General features: G+C 46.2%; 1 protein-coding gene across 5 annotated transcripts in view; it reads left to right on the top strand.

The window, feature by feature from the left end:
- Positions 1-17,514, top strand: part of SLC4A4 (solute carrier family 4 member 4) — a 183,191-nt gene that overhangs the window by 130,323 nt on the left and 35,354 nt on the right. For 4 of the 5 annotated variants that reach the window (XM_081960358.1, XM_081960361.1, XM_081960357.1 and 1 more), the window contains exons 13-15: positions 3,640-3,773; positions 6,072-6,343; positions 14,337-14,422. In XM_081960358.1, coding sequence (XP_081816484.1) covers positions 3,640-3,773; positions 6,072-6,343; positions 14,337-14,422 — 492 coding nt within the window. The remainder of the gene's footprint in view (positions 1-3,639; positions 3,774-6,071; positions 6,344-14,336; positions 14,423-17,514) is intronic. The other variant, XM_081960360.1, reaches the window with a different exon arrangement.

Here is a 17,514-nt window from a genome sequence, read left to right as displayed (position 1 = left end):
TAGCTGGCTGGGGAATTCTGGGAGTTGAAGTCCACAAGTCTTAAAGTTCCCAAGTTTGGACACCCCTGCTCTAGAGCCATGATAGCGAACCTATGGCACGCGTGCCACAGGTGGCACATGGAGCCATATTCGCCAGCATGGCAACCCTTGGCAGCCCACAGCTCTGGCGCACATGTGCACGCCAGCCAGGTGATTTGGGGCCTTCCAGAGGCCCGGGGAGGCCGTTTTTGCCCTCCCCAAGCTTCAGGAAAGCCTAGAGAGGGCGAAAAACAGGCCCAATGGCCTAACCGGAAGTTCATTTCCAAACTTCCGTTGGGCCTGTTTTTTGACTTCCCCAGGCTTCAGGAACATCTCCAGAGCCTGGGGAGGGCTTCAGGAATGTCTCAGGAACCTCTGGAGCCAGGCTTAAGGAATGTCTCAGGAGCCTGGGGAGGGCGAAAATCCCCCTCCGCACACGGGGGTCGCTCTCACATGCACTGGTGGGGAGGGGTCACTCGTGCAGGCACGGGGGGTCGCTCATGCATGCACAGGTGGGTGGGCACGTGCGCATGAGAACGCATGCATACAGGGTTTTGGCACACTTTTAGAAAAAGGTTAGCCGTCACTGCTCTAGAGGGAATGAGGGAAAATACCTTGGCTTCTAAATTTATAGGACACTTCGGTTGTGGGTGTCTTGCCTAGTCCAGCCATAATGGTATTACTTACTTTTTTCTTCCTGCTCCTGTTGCCCTTCAAGAATAGGAAAAAAACTGGAAGGGATGGATGACCCCTTCTTTCAGGAAGCCTACAAAACCTTTGTCAAGGAGAAGCGTAGGGTGATACTTAGAAGGAAGCTGTCATTTCAGGAAAATCTAAAAAAAAGCAACTTAATCTCCCAAGTATATCACAGTTAGACCTTGAGTGAGAATTTCTTAGAAACTCCAGATACAAGCAGCCAAGGTTGAAGATGCAGTTAAGGAAGGAACTGGAAAGGAATGGAATTAGGGCTAGGAATAGTTGGAAGGGAACTTGGAGGTCCTCTAGTTCAACTGGTTGATTGCCCTCGCTGTTAGGAAGTTTCTCCTTAGTTCCAGGTTGCTTCTCTTCTTGAATAAGTTTCCACCCATTGCTTCGTGTCTTGTCTTCTGCTGCTTTGGAAAATGGGTTGACCCCCTCTACCTTGTGACAGCCTCTCAAATATTGGAATATTGCTATCCTGCCTACTTGGAATGATCTACAGGCCTATGATTTGAATTCCCAAACTGGAGCAATACAATACAATACAATACAATACAATACAATACAATACAATACAATACAATACAATACAATACAATACAATACAATACAATAGTAGAGTTGGAAGGGACCTTGGAGGTCTTCTAGTCCAACCCCCTGCCTAGGCAGAAAACCCTATACCATTTGAGACAGATGGCTATCCAACATCTTCTTAAAGACTTCCAGTGTTGGGGCATTCACAACTTCTGGAGGCAAGCTGTTCCACTGATTAATTGTTCTAACTGTCAGGAAGTTTCTCCTCAGTTCTAAGTTGCTTCTCTCCTTGATTAGTTTCCACCCATTGCTTCTTGTTCTGCCCTCAGGTGCCTTGGAGAATAGCTTGACTCCCTCTTCTTTGGGGCAACCCCTGGGATATTGGAAGACTGCTATCATGTCTCCCCTAGTCCTTCTTTCTCTTAAATTAAACATACCCAGTTCCTGCAACCATTCTTCATATATTTTAGTCTCCTGTCTAAAACCTGCCCCCCACATCCCCAAGCCTCCCGCCTTATCAATTTTTCTCTTATATTTTAAATTATCTTAGCGCTAAGAAACATGTTTTGCAGGGAGAATAATCGGGTTCAGTCTCTTATCACAAAACCAGCAGGAACGGTTTTGTACCATTTGTACATCTGCGGGTGTAGACAAATGGACCATTGTTTTTTTCTCAGACTATTCCGGTGCATAAAAGCCAAAAGAATTTTCAAGCTACCAAAGTAATTTGGTTCTCAGAATTGGCAAAACCGAGTGAGGCTGATAGAACTTGAGACCCAGGTTTGTTAAGAGTGCTACTTGAAGAAGGCTAGTGTAGCAATACCATTAGCACTTTAGACTTATATACCACTTCACAGTGCTTTCCAGGCCTCCCTAAGCAGTTTAGAGAGTGAGCCTCTTGCCCCCAACAATTTGGGTCCTCGTTTTACCCTCCTCGGAAGGATGGAAGGCTGAGTCAACCTTGAGCCTGGTGAGATTTGAACTACCATATTTCAGGCAGCCGGCAGGCAGCAGAATAGCCTGCAATACTGCACTCTAACCACTGCGTCACTGTGGGTCATACGTTACTCTGCAAGCTTTAGTTCTAGATATGGAAGTCGAAATGTCTTTGAATATTAGTAACTCGGGTTGGTAGTGGTTGGTTTGAGCTCTATTGTTGTGTTACTTGGATAGCCTCTGTTCATGCTAATATCTCTCCCCTAGAGGACAAACTGTTTATTATTATTATTATTATTATTATTATTATTATTATTATTATTATTATTAATAATAATAATAATAATAATAATAATAATAATAATAATAATAATAATAATATACTAGCTGATAACTTGGGGCTGCCCAGGTATTTATTTATTCCAACCCTCCTTCCATGAACGTCACCACAATTTCTAATCCCCAGAGGGAGTCCCCTTGTGGAGCATTGTGAAGCCGTTACCATGGCAACTCCACAGCTCTGTACAGTAGAATCCATTTTAAGGCACAACAGGCTGTATCTTAACAGAACACACACCCAGAGGGGTGTTAGGGTTGTCTTACCCCCACAATATTTGTTTCCAGAGGGTAAGTCATCTGTGTACCAAGTTTGGTTAACATTGCGCGAGGCGTTCCAGAGTTATGCTGGAACACGCACACACATATAGAGAGTTGGGACAACATAGTACCACAAAATCCTGAGATGTACCATTTTTTATCTCTGCAAATAAGAATGTCTATCTAGGAAGTAATGTTAGCATTCTTGGTATTTTGTTGCTTATGTGCTAATATGTTCAGATCTGCAATGGTTCAGAAGGACTTATTGTTTGTCCAGTGTTTTGGCTCATGAGGATGGAGAGGATGTTTGGTAGCGATGCAAGACATTTTAGCTTGTGGGGGTGGCTTGAATCAAGGTTTACTGCTTCCAAGAAAACCATCTTCCTTCTGGGTAGGGAATAGGTTAAGTGGCTTGAACCGAGGGCTAGATTTATCTGTTTATTTATAGACAAGAGTCCCTGTCTTGTGTTTTGATGTAAACACCCCAGAAGCTACTGAATAAACACAATGAGTATGAATCATAAAAGCCAAAAATAACTACAAGGATAAAAATAGAGGGGAAATGATTAAAAAGAGCAGCTTTCAGAAAAGAAAGGAAAGTGCAATTCAATCTTTAAAGGAAATTTTTGATTGGTTTCCCTCAAATAAGTGAAATTGCACTGGGCATATCTATTCCCAAAATTTGGATGTCACTATGGAGAATACGGGACGCAGTGGCTCAGTGGCTAAGACGCTCAGCTTGTCAATCAGAAGGTCGGCAATTCGGTGGTTTGAATCCCTAGCGCCGCATAACAGAGTGAGCTCCCATTACTTAATGATATGGATGTATTTGCTTGTTTTCTTTTTTGCATCTAGGGTGTGTTGGAAAGCTTTCTGGGCACAGCCGTTACAGGAGCCGTTTTTTGTCTATTTGCCGGTCAGCCACTTATTATTCTGAGCAGCACTGGGCCCGTCTTGGTCTTCGAACGACTTTTATTCAACTTTAGCAAGTAAGTCTGTAAGGAAGAGGGGCTGGTAATATCATGGGGGCTTCAGATAGAGAAACGTGCAGAAACCTATTCTAGAAGTGTCCTCTAGAAATTTGGCCAATGGTGGGTTCAGAATTTTTTTACTGCTGGTTCTGTGGGCGTAGCTTGGTAGGCATGGCTTGGTGGGCGTGGCAGGGGAAGGATACTGCAAAATCCCCATTCCCTCCCCACTCCTGGGGGAAGATACTGCAAAATCTCCATTCCTAACCCACTCCAAGGGAAGAATACTGCAAAATCCCCATTCCCAACCCACTCCTGGGGGAAGGATACTGCAAATCTTCATTCTGACCCCAACTCAAGGGTAAGGATACTGCAAAATCTCCATTCCCAACCCACTCCTGGGGGAAAGATACTGCAAAATCCCCACTCCTTCCCCACTCCAAGGGAAGGATACTACAAAATCTCAATTCCCACCCCACTCCAGGGGAAGGATACTGCAAAATCTCCATTCCCTCCACACTCCAAGGGAAGGATACTGCAAAATCTCCATTCCCTCCCCACTCCTGGGGGAAGATACTGCAAAATCTCCATTCCTAACCCACTCCAAGGGAAGAATACTGCAAAATCCCCATTCCCAACCCACTTCTGGGGGAAGGATACTGCAAATCTTCATTCTGACCCCAACTCAAGGGTAAGGATACTGCAAAATCTCCATTCCCAACCCACTCCTGGGGGAAAGATACTGCAAAATCCCCACTCCTTCCCCACTCCAAGGGAAGGATACTACAAAATCTCAATTCCCTCCTCACCCCACTAACCTGCTTTCCAGCGCCATTCTCCCATGCAGGGCAACAAAAGAAGTCCCAGCCAATCAGCTGGGATGCTGCTCAGCTGGGAGTCGGGAGGCAGGGAATAAATTGGGGGTGGGGCCAGCCAGAGGTTGTGTTTGCCGGTTCTCCAAACTACTCAAAATTTCTGCTACTGGTTCACCAGAACTGGTCAGAACTGGCTGAATACTACCTCTGATGTTGGCCCACAATTCCCAGTCTGCCCTTCTGATGGATCCCAATTCTGGAATGGCTAGTTATTCCCGAAAATAAATAATGCAGGTAGTCCTTGACTTAGAACCGCATTGAGCCCCACAAGCAAGACAGTTGTTAAAGTAAGTTTTGATCCCTTTTACGACCTTTCTTGCCAGTGTTGTTAAGGGAATCACTGCAGTTGTTAACCGGTTGTAAAGTGAATCTGGCTTCCCCATTGACTTTGCTTGTCAGAAGGTCGCAAAAAGGGACCCCGGGACGTCATAAATATGAGCCAAATGTCTACGGAGATTCTCGGTCATCCGGGTCGTGGTTGTCCCAAAGGCGTTTTTTTCAGGAGGCAACTGGACTTTCTTTGTTTTTTCCTTGGGAAAACCCTCACTTCTCATCCAAGAAGCTTCTTCAGTTCTGACTGAGGAAGCTTCTTGGAGGAGAAGCAGAAGATCTTCAAGGGAAAATAAAGAAAGTCCACTTTCCTCTTGAAAAAAGCACCTTTAGGATAGATATGAGCCAGTTGGCAAGCATCTGAATTGGCAACAGTGGTGTGAAAAACGCTGATAAGTCGAATTCCAATGGTCCTTAAATGAAAGGTTGTAACTCAAGGACTACCTGTATACCTGTTCTGACCGAAGCTTCCCAAGAGCATGAAGCAAACTCCTGGTCCTGACAAAAATCCCTTTTATTAATCTACTGTGAATTCTGCTCTTTCACATCCAGCAAAGTCATTCAAGGGAGGATTTACAGTCACAGACCTTACCTGGCTTGGAGAGCTGCCAGGCTGATCTCTGCAAAACTTGGCAAGGAGTCTCAGAGAGTCACGAACCAATTAAGCGAACTAATTGTCTCCTGCAAACTCCACTCCCCTTTTGCTCACCTTTTATTTCCTCTGGGAGGGGCCATTCATCGTCCACCTGTGGCCTTACTCCCAAGTCGACTCCTGTTCTTTAGCTGTTCCCTTCATCTGGCAACTCTGTGCATGCACACACTGGGAAGAGGCTCCAGCTGTTCTTCTGCCTCACTGATGTCTGACTCTGAAAGCAGCTGATAACTGGCATACGGCCCTGGCCCCCTCTCTGCCTCCGACACAGAGCCCTCATCAGAGCCTTCCCCAGACTCCAGGACTGGCCCATGTTCCTCCCCAACCTCCTCACTGTCCGAATCTGCTGCCTCCTCCACTGGCCACTGGTTGGCCACAACACTACCATTTAAATAGGGCTATGCTATCTCCCTCTCTTTTATTTTCTTTATTTTCAATCTCACTCAACTTCTTCCTTTGCAGAGACAATGGCTTCGATTATCTGGAGTTCCGTCTCTGGATTGGCTTGTGGTCGGCCTTCCTATGTCTGATCTTGGTTGCTACTGATGCTAGCTTCTTAGTTCAGTACTTCACCCGGTTCACAGAAGAAGGCTTCTCGTCTCTGATCAGCTTCATCTTCATCTATGATGCCTTCAAGAAGATGATCAAACTCGCCGATTATTATCCCATCAATTCCCATTTTAAAGTGAACGAGATTACGCAATATTCCTGCACCTGCGCACCACCAGATCCAGGTAAGGGGGTAAAACTTTGTTGCATTGTTTGAATTCCTCATAAATAATTTTTCGGAGTATAAGACGCACCCTTCCCCCCCCTAAAAGAAGGTAAAAATTTGGGTGCTTCTTATACACCGAATGTGGCCTCGCCCACCCACCGGCCCCCATCCTTTGGCCTCTGCCTCCCAGCAATTTTCCTCCTTGCAGGAAATGGGAAAATGGGGCTTGTGGAGGCTGCAATAGGCTATAGCAATCCCTGCAGCTTGAAACAGCTGATGATCGGGAGGCCCATGCTGAAATTGAAAGTGAAACTTGCTGTTTGCTGCATGGAGGCAAATTGCTGGGAGGCAGAGGCAGATTTTTTTTTCTTATGCTAATCAGGCTGTTTGCTGCCAGGAGGTTAGTCAATAACCATAAATGTCTATAGAATGTTCAAATTATTAGACTTATTTTTTAAAGACTGCTTTATTATTGTTCTAGACAGCTTAGCAACATGAAGAAGCTTTTTAAAATAAATGCTTGATCTGAAGAGGCCCAGTGCTATTGTATCTTCTTTTAAATAGCAGAGAATAAGGTATACTTCCAGAAAGCACATCAATTTTAGCAGCATCTGTACAAGTATAGTCTGAAATGTAACACTACAAACATTGCATATTGTCTGTACTCTTTGCTGCTTGTTGCAAGGAGGCAAATTGCTGGGAGGCAGAAGCAGATTTTTCCCCCCACTTGTTTTCCTCCCCAAAAACTAGGTGTGTCTTATACTTCGGAGCGTCTTATACTCTGAAAAATACGGTACTTTATTACATTCTAACAAAAAACTGGAGTCTTGCTTCCCTGGTTCAAAGTACCCAGGCTATCATCCCTCCAGACAAAAGTTTCAGGTACCAAATTTTCATCCTTGTTCCATTAGATTCCATTTGTAGGACCAAGCGGGTGAATTTTGCCCCCATAGCTAATTGTGGCCTTGAGCTGAGCACATCCTTACTCCAGCTGGGACGTTCCATTATTTTTTAACAAGCGTGGTCTCTGCTTCAATGGAAACAGTTGCGTGCTGTTTGAGTCTCTCCAATCCTCTTATGTAGCTTCTACAGCAATGTCTGTTCTTTAAAAAGCATGAAGCAGAGTCTTGGTCCTGGCCAAACCTCTTTTATTTACACGACTGTGAATTCCTTTCATTCACAGTCAACAAGGCTTAGCAAACAGTCTTTCAGAGGAATGTTTATCAACACGAACCTTATCTCGCTTGGAGAGCTGCCAAATAACTAGTTTCCAACCTCAGGGCAAGGCAACACTTGGCACAGAGTCTCTTATAGTCACAAACAGAACTTTCCACTCTTGAAACGACCAAAGGAACGGATTGTTTCCAGCAAAAGCCCCCTCCCACAACTTCCGAAGGCAACTTCTGTCCCCTTGGTTGATTGTTCAACCACTGTCAGAAAATTTCTCCTTGTTTCTATGTTGAATCATTCCTTGTTCAGCTTCTATCCATGATTCCTTGTCTTGCCTTTAGGTACTTTGGAAAATAGCTTGAAACCCTTCCTCTCTGTGGCAGCCCCTCAAATATTGGAAGACTGCTATTCTGTCTCCCCTGCTCCTTCTCTTCACTAGACTAGCCATGCCCAGTTCCTGCAACCGTTCTTCGTATGTTTTAGCCTCCAGTCCCCTCATCATCCTGGTTGCTCTTCTCTGCACTCTTTCTAGAGTCTCAACATCTTTTTTTATAGTGTGGTGACCAAAACTGGATGCAGTGCTCTAGGTGTGGTCTTACTAAGGCTGTTAACGTTCTAAATACCATGCAGAATTAAATCATTGTCCAAGACAAAGTTATCCTTAAAGTTCCAATTTAATCATACAGGCAAGTTAGCACGTCTATGGAATTCCAACACTGATTTTCTTCTTGGAATTCCACCCAGTTGAAAGTTCATGATCTATCCCCACACCCCATAATCCATCACATGTTCCAATCATCATCTTCCACGCTGGCATCTACACCCCTCTGCTTCCGGTCAGGTGTCGAGGTGCGGAGACAAAAGATGACCTTGGCTTCTATAAAAGAATGACAACAATACATTCCACAATCCTACTCCTTTCTATTCCCCCCTCCCAACTACTACACTAATGAAACACATAGGAAATTATAAGAAAGTGTGGCAGGCCAAAGATCCTAAAAAGAACATAACTACAGGCCTGACAAAGGCTTTATAGAGTGGTATTAGTACCTCCCTTGATCTTGATTGTATCCCTCTGTTAATGCAGTTTAGGATTGCATTGGCTTTTTTGGCTGCCGCCGCACACTGCTGCCTCATATTTAACTGGTTGTCCACTAAGACTCCAAGATCCTTCTGGCATTACTGCTATGTTAGAGCTTCATTAGGCAAATACCTGTGGCCTGGGATAAACTCTCTAAAATAAGCTATACACCTTTTGTAAGCAAATTGCTCTTTAGTGTCTCATAGTAGAGATTTGAAATGGAGATATATATTGCAATTCAGAGGTAGTGGTTGGAGGAATAGTTTGTGATATAGATCTCTGCTGAGAAAGAAAAGACAGAGGGCTGGGGATTGTGGGAGTTGAAGTCCTAGAAATCTGGAGCCCGCCAATTGCATGCCGTGAAATATTGATAATCTTGTTTAAAAATCCACAAGTTGGCATAGAAGGCATCTTCTCAGCATTAAAATGAATCTTATGGTTGGAAAAAACAATAGGATTGCAAACAACAAAATTTAAATAACGTTGCGCAGTTGATCTGGTAATTGCTGTTAGGTTGAGGTGAGTCAGACTTTGGCAGAGGCAAAAAAAGAGAGAAACCTTTGGCCTCCTGCCCAAAAGGAAGATGAGCTGGTGTCCTATTCTGAACCTTACCTTTTTTCCTGAGTTGACCTTTGCTAGGTGCTTTTCAATTATGGTTAAATGAGAAGGAGGCACATTCAGCCTTCCAGATAACTTCAGGGCCACCTGGAAGACGTAGAAGGGCTTCTCACTAGCGCCCACTATGGAGCATATCGCTTTGGGTTGGCACCTAGTGAAATCTTAGACCCGGAAAAGCAGGGTTGTCCAACTCAAGGCCTGGGGACTGGATGTGGCTCTTGGGGTGCTTAGATCTGGCCCGTGGGGCCATCCTGGAAACTGAAGGACTGGCCCGCAGTGCCTCTCCCAGTAAAAACAGAGCCCGGGAGGGCTGCATGCATATACCAGGGGTGTGTTGCTGCTGGCATTACTGCCAGTTCAGCATGCAAAAAATATTGCACAGGCGAGCAAGATGCATTTGCACTTAAAAAGGTCTGCGCATGCGCACATTAAAAAAGAGAGAATAAATTAAATTTCTGCAATGAAGATTGTTCTGTCCATGCGCAGAACCAAGAATCAAGATGGTGCTGCCGCTGATAGAACCGGTTCGGGGGCGCGGTAGGCCGAGTTACTACCTACTCGGCCAAACTGGTCTGAACTGGTAGGAATCCACCTCTGATGTATGTATATATGTACAGTATGTATATATGTATCAGTGGTGGGATTCAATTTTTTTTACTACCAGTTCTGTGGGCATGGCTCGGTGGGTGTGGCTTGACGGTGGGCATGGCAGCAAAAGGATACTGTAAAATCTCCATTCCTTCCCCACTCCACTAACCTGCTTTCCAGCTCTGTTCTCACCCAGCTGATCAGCTGGGACTCGGGAGGCAGCAAATAGACGGGGGCGAGGCCAGCCAGAGAATGGTATTTGCTGGTTCTCTGAACTAGTCAAAATTTCCGCTATCGTTTCACCAGAACTGATCAGAACCTGCTGAATGCCACCTCTGATAGGTATATATGTATGCATATATATATATAATATACACATATGTGTGTGTACACACACACACACACACACACACACACACACACACAAACACACAAAATCCCTGTCCATTTTGAATAAGTAGTGGAAAGAAGAAACTTGAGGGTTCCCAAGGCTGAAGCTCTGTGGAACAAAACTGTGACTGAGTCGGGATGTTCTACTTCGGGGACCCTCCCAGAAAGTAACAGGGGAAACAGGTCATGAAAGAGGATGGGTAGCGTCCCAGGCAGTGGTGGGTTTCAAATTTTTTTGGAACCTACTCTGTGGGTGTGGCCTCCTTTGTGGGAGTGGCTTGCCGGCCATGTGACCTGGTGGGAGTGGCTTGGCAGTCATGTGACCAGGTGGGCATGGCTAACTTGGAAAATGTGGTGAAACTCACTTAACGATGCTCTTGCTTAGCAACCAAAATTTTGGGCTCAATTGTGGTCATAAGTTCTTTTTCTTTCTTTCTTTCATCTCTCTCTCTCCCACTTTCTTTTTTTCTTTTTCTTTTTCTCTCTCTCTCTGGCTCTTTGTCTCTCTCTCCCTCTCTCCCTCTCTGTCTCCCTCTGTCATTTTCTCTGGGTGTCTATCTGTCTGTCTCTCTGTATCTCTGTCTCTCTCTCCTCCTTCCCCCATCTCTGTCACTCTGTGTGTGTGTGTCTGTCTGTCTCTCACTCACTCTGTGTGTGTGTGTGTCTGTCTGTCTCTCCCTCTGTCTCTCTCCCCTCCCTTCCTCTCTCTCTGTCACTCTGTGTATGTGGGTGTGTCTGTCTCTCACTCATTCACTTAATCACTCACTCTGTGTGTGTCTATCTATCTTTCTCTCCCTCCCTCCCCCTCTCTGTCTCTGTGTGTGTGTGTGTGTGTGTGTGTGTCTGTCAGTCTCTCTGATTCCCTCACTCACTCCCTCTCTCTGTCTGTCTGTCTGTCTCACTCACACACACACACTGTGGTCACCTTGTTGAGTGTTCCAATCACATTTGAAACACTCAACAACTGGCTTGCATTTATGGTATTTTGCAGCATTCTGCAGTCATAGGACCAAAATATATGCTTTTAACCATATATTTTGGTCCTATGACTGCAGAATGCTGCAAAATACCATAAATGCAGGCCAGTTGTTGAGTGTTTCAAATGTGATTGGAACACTCAACAAGGTGACCACAGTGTGTGTGTGTGTGTGTGTGAGTGAGACAGACAGAGAGAGAGAGAGAGGAACAGAGAGGGAGTGAGAGAGGGAATCAGAGAGAGACTGACAGAGTCTGACAGAATCAGAGAGGTACTTTTAACTACCTGGCAGCGGCGTTTTGCCTTGGGGGGCTCCTCAGAACATCCCAAGACTTCGGAGGGAAGCCTCCAGCCCGGAGCAGGAGCAAAGCCCCTTTTCCAACTGGCCTTTCCTCGCTTGGAGGGCTTTGGAGGGAAGCTTCTGCATAAGCCCGGCCGAGTGACAACAAGTTCCCACCGTTACGAAGCCTCGGAGGCTGTAATTTTCTGAGCTGTGCGCGCCCGCCTGTTTTCCACGGCGTGGAGCAGCAGCGAGGTTTGTGTGGCCGGCAATCACTCCAAATGCCATCCGGGAAGACGAGGAACGTGAGGGGGGACCGTTGACGGCCTCCGCAATCATCGCTCGCCTCGCAGAGCCTCGCTGCTGCTCCACGCCGTGGAAAACAGGCGCGCGCGCACAGCTCAGAAAATTACAGCCTCCGAGACTTCGTAACGGCGGGAACTTGTTGTCACTCGGCCGGGCTTATGCAGAAGCTTCCCTCCGAAGCGTTCTGAGCCTCGGAGGCTGTAATTTTCTGAGCTGTGCGCGCGCGCCTGTTTTCCACGGCGTGGAGCAGCAGCGAGGCTCTGCGAGGCGAGCGATGATTGCGGAGGCCGTCAACGGTCCCCCCTCGCATTCCTCGTCTTCCCGGATGGCATCCTGAGTCATTGCCGGCCACGCAGAATCTCGCCGCTGCTCCACGCCGTGGAAAACAGGCCCACGCGCACAGCTCAGAAAATTACAGCCTCCGAGACTTTGTAACGGCGGGAACTTGTTGTCACTCACCCGGGCTTCTGCAGAAGCTTCCCTCCAAAGCCCTCCAAGCGAGGAAAGGCCAGTTGGGAAAGGGGCTTTGCTCCTGCTCCGGGCTGTAATTGTGCCTATGTTTTCCACAGCGTGGGGCCGCGGCCAGAAGACAAGGAACAGCAGTGGCGGCGGGGAGTCAGCCCCGATGCAAAAAAACGCCAAGGGGGCGGGGCCGGAAATTACTTCCGGGTTCATTCTTCAACCGGATCGCGTGATCCGGTGCGATCCGGTAGAAACCCACCACTGGTCCCAGGGAATCCTGCGGACTCTGCTCAAGCTCAAACATGCACGGGTGCCTGGCACCTGCATCCCAGGGAGCAGCCTTACTGCTCTTTTGACAGGTGTTGCTAACCGAGATTGAAATTCTTCCCCTGGGAAGAAACACCGTGAAGTTAGGCCAGATTTCGTGATTGGATTAGCGTGCTGCCTGCGGTTCATCAGTCCGTACTGATTAACGCCGTGCGGGTGGGCGGGTGGCTGAAAGAGAGAAGCAGTCTAGCTGCCTCTGAAGCCCTGATGGTGAACCTATGGCACACAGAGCCATATCTGAGGGCAAGCGAGGCGTTGGCCTATGTCAGCTGATTTTCAGCCTTCCGGAGGGCGGAGGGAGGCCGTTTTCGCCCTCCTCAGGCTTCAGGAAAACCTCCGGAGCCTGTGGATGGCAAAAAATGGGCCCAAAGGGCCTACCGGAAATTGGGAAACAAACTGCCCTCCCTGGACTTCAAGAGGCTTTCCTGAAGCCTGGGGAGGGTGACAAACGGCCCAACTGGCCTACCGGAAGTCCTTCCTTACTTCCTTCCCTTCCTCCTTCCTTCCTCCCTCCCTCCCTCCCTCTTTCTTTCTTTCTTTCTTTCTTTCTTTCTTTCTTTCTTTCTTTTCTTCCTTCCTTCCTTCCTCCCTCCCTTCCCTTCTCTTCCCTTCCTCCTCCCCTCCCTCCCTCCCTCCCTCTTTCTCTCTTCCTTCCTTCCCTCCTCCCTTCACTTCTCTTCCTCCCTCCCTCTTTCTTTCTTTCTTTTTCTTCCTCCCTCCCTCCCTTCCCTTCTCTTCCCTCCCTCCCTCCCTCCCTCCCTCTTTCTTTCTTTTTCTTTCTTCCTTCCTCCCTTCTCTTCCCTTCCTTCTCCCCCCTCCCTCCCTCTTTCTTTCTTCCTTCCCTCCTCCCTTCACTTCTCTTCCCTTCCTCCCTCCCTCTTTTCTTTTTCTTTCTTCCTCCCTCCCTCCTTCCCTTCTCTTCCCTTCCTCTTTCCCCTCCCTCTTTCTTTCTTTTTCTTTCTTTCTTCCTTCCTCACTTCCCTTCCTCCTCCCCCCTCCCTCCCTCTTTCTTTCTTTCTTTCTTTCTTTCTTTCTTTCTTTCTTTCTTTCTCTTTCTTCTCTCCCTTCCCCCTTTCTCCTTTTCCCCCTTCCTCCTGCCCTGCCTCATCCCATTCTATTTTTTTCTTACTTCTTAGCATAATCTCACCTGAGATGGAGAGTTGTTAAAAAAAAAGGTTTTCCAACAATTGGAATAAATAGTGGGGTGGGGGGGGGAATTGAATCGGTGTTTTTGTTTTTTCTCTATAATGGACGCTGCAGTTAAGGTTCAATCTATTCTGAAACTCTTGTGTGCAAGAGCCTCTCCGTTTGAACCCAGACAAAAGAAATGCCACCCCGTTTTTCTTAATTGGAAGTTGAGCCATTTGTTCCCGCCGTTATCCATGTACGAGGAAAAGGATAACACAGCATAACATTTAATAGTTCAGCTTTTCGGTGTAAATAAGCATGCACTTTCCTCTGCTGGATGATGTAAGAATTCTAATGACGAATTTACACTGGGAAGTATTGCAGCCCCATTGTCATTCAGGCATCAACATAATTTGAGGCAATTAGTCTTGTGTTTTTTTCCTTTATTTATTTTCCCACGGCGAAGGGTAAGAAGCACAAGGGATGGAATAATAACTTCTTTTTACTGCATGGATCATTATTGATGCTGCCGATGACTGATTAGCATAAGAGGATTATAAGGTTTAACTGTATTTTAATTTTGGGGAGGCAGGAGGGATTGGGAGATTCATTTTAATTGCGGCTTCTGGTTATTATTATTTTTTACAGTGGCCTATTCAAAATGCTCCATTTCTTTCTTCTTGCAGTGAATAGTTCGTTCATCAATGAAATGGTGAATAGTTCGTTCATCAATGAAACGGGTGCGTCAACCTTGTCTTGGCTCGATGAAACGGTAAGCAGAAATAATATTTGAAATAATTATCCCCAGTGCAATTCCAGGGCTGACTTTTAAAACGTTCTTCTTCCTTTTTTTTATTTTGCTTTAATCTCTCGCGTTGAACGAACGCAGTACAGATAGTCCTCGACTTACGACAGTCCGCTTAAATAGCAGAGAATAACTATACTTCCAGAAAGCACATCAATTTTAGCAGCATCTGTACAAGTATAGTCTGAAATGTAACACTACAAACAGTGCATATTGTCTGTACTCTTTGCTGTTTGTTGCAAGGAGGCAAATTGCTGGGAGGCAGAGGCAGATTTTCCCCCTCCCCACTTGTTTTCCTCCCCAAAAACTAGGTGCGTCTTATACTTCGGAGCGTCTTATACTCTGAAAAATACGGTACTTTATTAAATTCTAACAATGCTTTAATCTTGCGCGTTGAACGAACGCAGTACAGATAGTCCTAGACTTACGACAGTCCGCTTCGCAACCTAAGCTTGAAGTTGCAACAGCACTGAAAAAAGTGACTTACAACCGTTTTCTCACACTTACGACCCGTTGCAGCATCCCCACAGTCGCGTGATTTAAATTCAGTTGTTTGACGACTGACTCATATTTGTGACGGTTGCGGCAGTCCCGGGGAAGGGGGCGGGGGCGGGAAAGTCACCTGATTCTCTTTTGCCACCTTCCGACCAGCAAAGTCAAATGGGGAAGACAGATTTGCTTGACAGCTGCAGTGGTTCGCGTAACACCTGTCGTAAAATGGGGCAGAGCTCGCTTTAAAACATTTCTCGCTTAGCAACGTCCATTTTTGGGCTCAGTCGTGGTCATAAGTTGAGCACGACTTGTGCAAAGCCAATGAGCCATGGTGGCGCAGTGGTTAGAGTGTAGTACTGCAGCCTGCTCCTACTGACTGCCGGCTGCCTGCAATTTGGCAGTTCGAATCTCACCAGGCTCAATGTTGACTCAGCCTTTCGTCCTTGCAAGGTGGGTTAAATGAGGACCCAGATTGTTGGGGGCAAAAGGCTGACTCTGTAAACCGCTTAGAGAGGGCTGGAAAAGCACTGTGAAACGGTATATACTGTAAGTCTAAGTCAGGGGTGTCCAAACTTGGGAACTTTAAGACTTGTGGACTTCAACTCCCAGAATTCCCCAGCCAGCTGGCTGGGGAATTCTGGGAGTTGAAGTCCACAAGTCTTAAAGTTCCCAAGTTTGGACACCCCTGGTCTAAGTGCTATTGCTATTTGTGTACAGTCAATTGTGTACATGTTTATTCAGCAGTAAATGGCACCAAGTTCTTTGGGATTTATTCCTAGGTTGGTAGGCATAATAGTTTAACTTTTTCTTCATACCTGTCAACCTGTTCTGACCGAGGCTTCCCAAGAGCAAGAAGCAAACTCCTTGTCCCAACAAAAAACCCTTTCATTAATTGAGTGTGAATTCTGCTCATTCACATCCAGGAAAATCTTTTAAGGGAAGATTTCCAATCACAGACCTTACCTGGCTTGGAGAGCTGCCAGGCTGATCTCTGCAAAACTTGGCAAGGAGTCTCGGAGAGTTACGAACCAATGAAGCAAACTAATTGTCTCCTGCAAACTTCCCTCCCCTTTCTCTCCTCTTTTATTTCTTCTGGGAGGCCATTTATTGTCCACCTGTGGCCTTACTCCCAAGTCGACCCCTGTTCTTTAGCTGTTCCCTTCGCCTGGCAACTCTGCACATGCCCACACTGGGAACAGGCTCCACTGTTCTTCTGCCTCACTGATGTCTGACTCTGAAGGCAGCTGATAACTGTCAGACGGCCCTGGCCCCCTCTCTGCCTCCGACACAAAGCCCTCGTCCGAGCCTTCCCCAGACTCCAGGACTGGCCCAGGTTCCTCCCCAACCTCCTCACTGTCTGGGCCACAACACAACCATCCCGTTGGTAAATGCAGCAAAATAACTTCCTGGGACATTATTTTACCAAGAGTATAATTTTATTGATAATTCCATACAGCACAGAAGTAACAATGGCTGTGCAGCCTCTTAAATTGGGCCATTTTCTGGAATGTGTTGCCCCCATCCCGGGAAGCTGCAATCTGCTTGCTAAGATTTCCCACACACCCCCCACTCCTTTTCCAGCTGCACATTCAATCACTTGGTTAACATCAAAACATACACAACGAGAGAAGATGAACACAACTGGAACACCACTTGAACGCCATCGACATTGACGAACTCACTCTCAGTCAATTGCGAAAGGCAGCCTTGCTTGCAACAGCTTACATCCTGCAATATTTTTTTAATCATCAAAATAACATCTGCCTATACCCCAAGTTCTTGGGAAGGGCTCGGTAGACCGACAGAAATGCCAAACCCAGTCTGAACATCTGGCCACCCATATGATGACCCATAACTACCGTATTTTTCGGAGTATAAGATGCACCAAGATTTTGAAGAGGCAATTTTTAAAAAAAGTTTTTGCACTCTCAAAAAAAGGGCATGCATAGCCTTTGGGAGGCTTATAGAGTGCTCCTGTGGGCTGGGAGGGCAAAAATGAGCAAAAATCAGCCGATTTTTCTGTCATTTTTGCCCTCCCCAGCCCCAGGAGCACCCTGGAAGCCTCCTAAAGGCTACGCATGGCCATTTTTGAAAAGGGGGTGGGGTTTTCAGGAGGCCAAAAATTCTGTATTCAGTGCGTAAGACGCGCCCAGATTTTCACCCTCTTTTGTGAGGGAAAAGGGTGCGTCTTCTACTCCGAAAAATGCGGTAATAATTACAATTGGTTACAGCAGTTTTTAAAACAAAACGTGCTAATATATATTTAAAAAAAAGCGAACCGTATTGGTAGATCTGGATAGCCGTACCTAAATCAAATAGCTCAGACATTTCATTAAAGCTCAATATAAAATATACCCATGCGGTTTTTTTAAAAATAAAATCAGAAGTGCCACAGGCCCTCTTATCACTTCTGAGTGCAAAAACGAGAACGTTGTCAAGTGACAACTGCGAAGAGTCGTTTTGCCCCCTCTGGGCTGTACAGTTATGTGGTTGAAAAGATACCTCTGAAAATTATGATCACTGCGGTGCAAAGATCTTGCGAACGCTTTTATCGCTTTTAGGCTAAT

This window comes from Natrix helvetica (assembly GCF_964273705.1).
Source record: "Natrix helvetica genome assembly, chromosome: 7".
Classification (NCBI taxonomy): Eukaryota; Metazoa; Chordata; class Lepidosauria; order Squamata; family Natricidae; genus Natrix; species Natrix helvetica.
The sequence above is the reverse complement of the archived record's forward strand: the minus strand, read 5'-3'. Positions and strand labels throughout refer to the sequence as shown.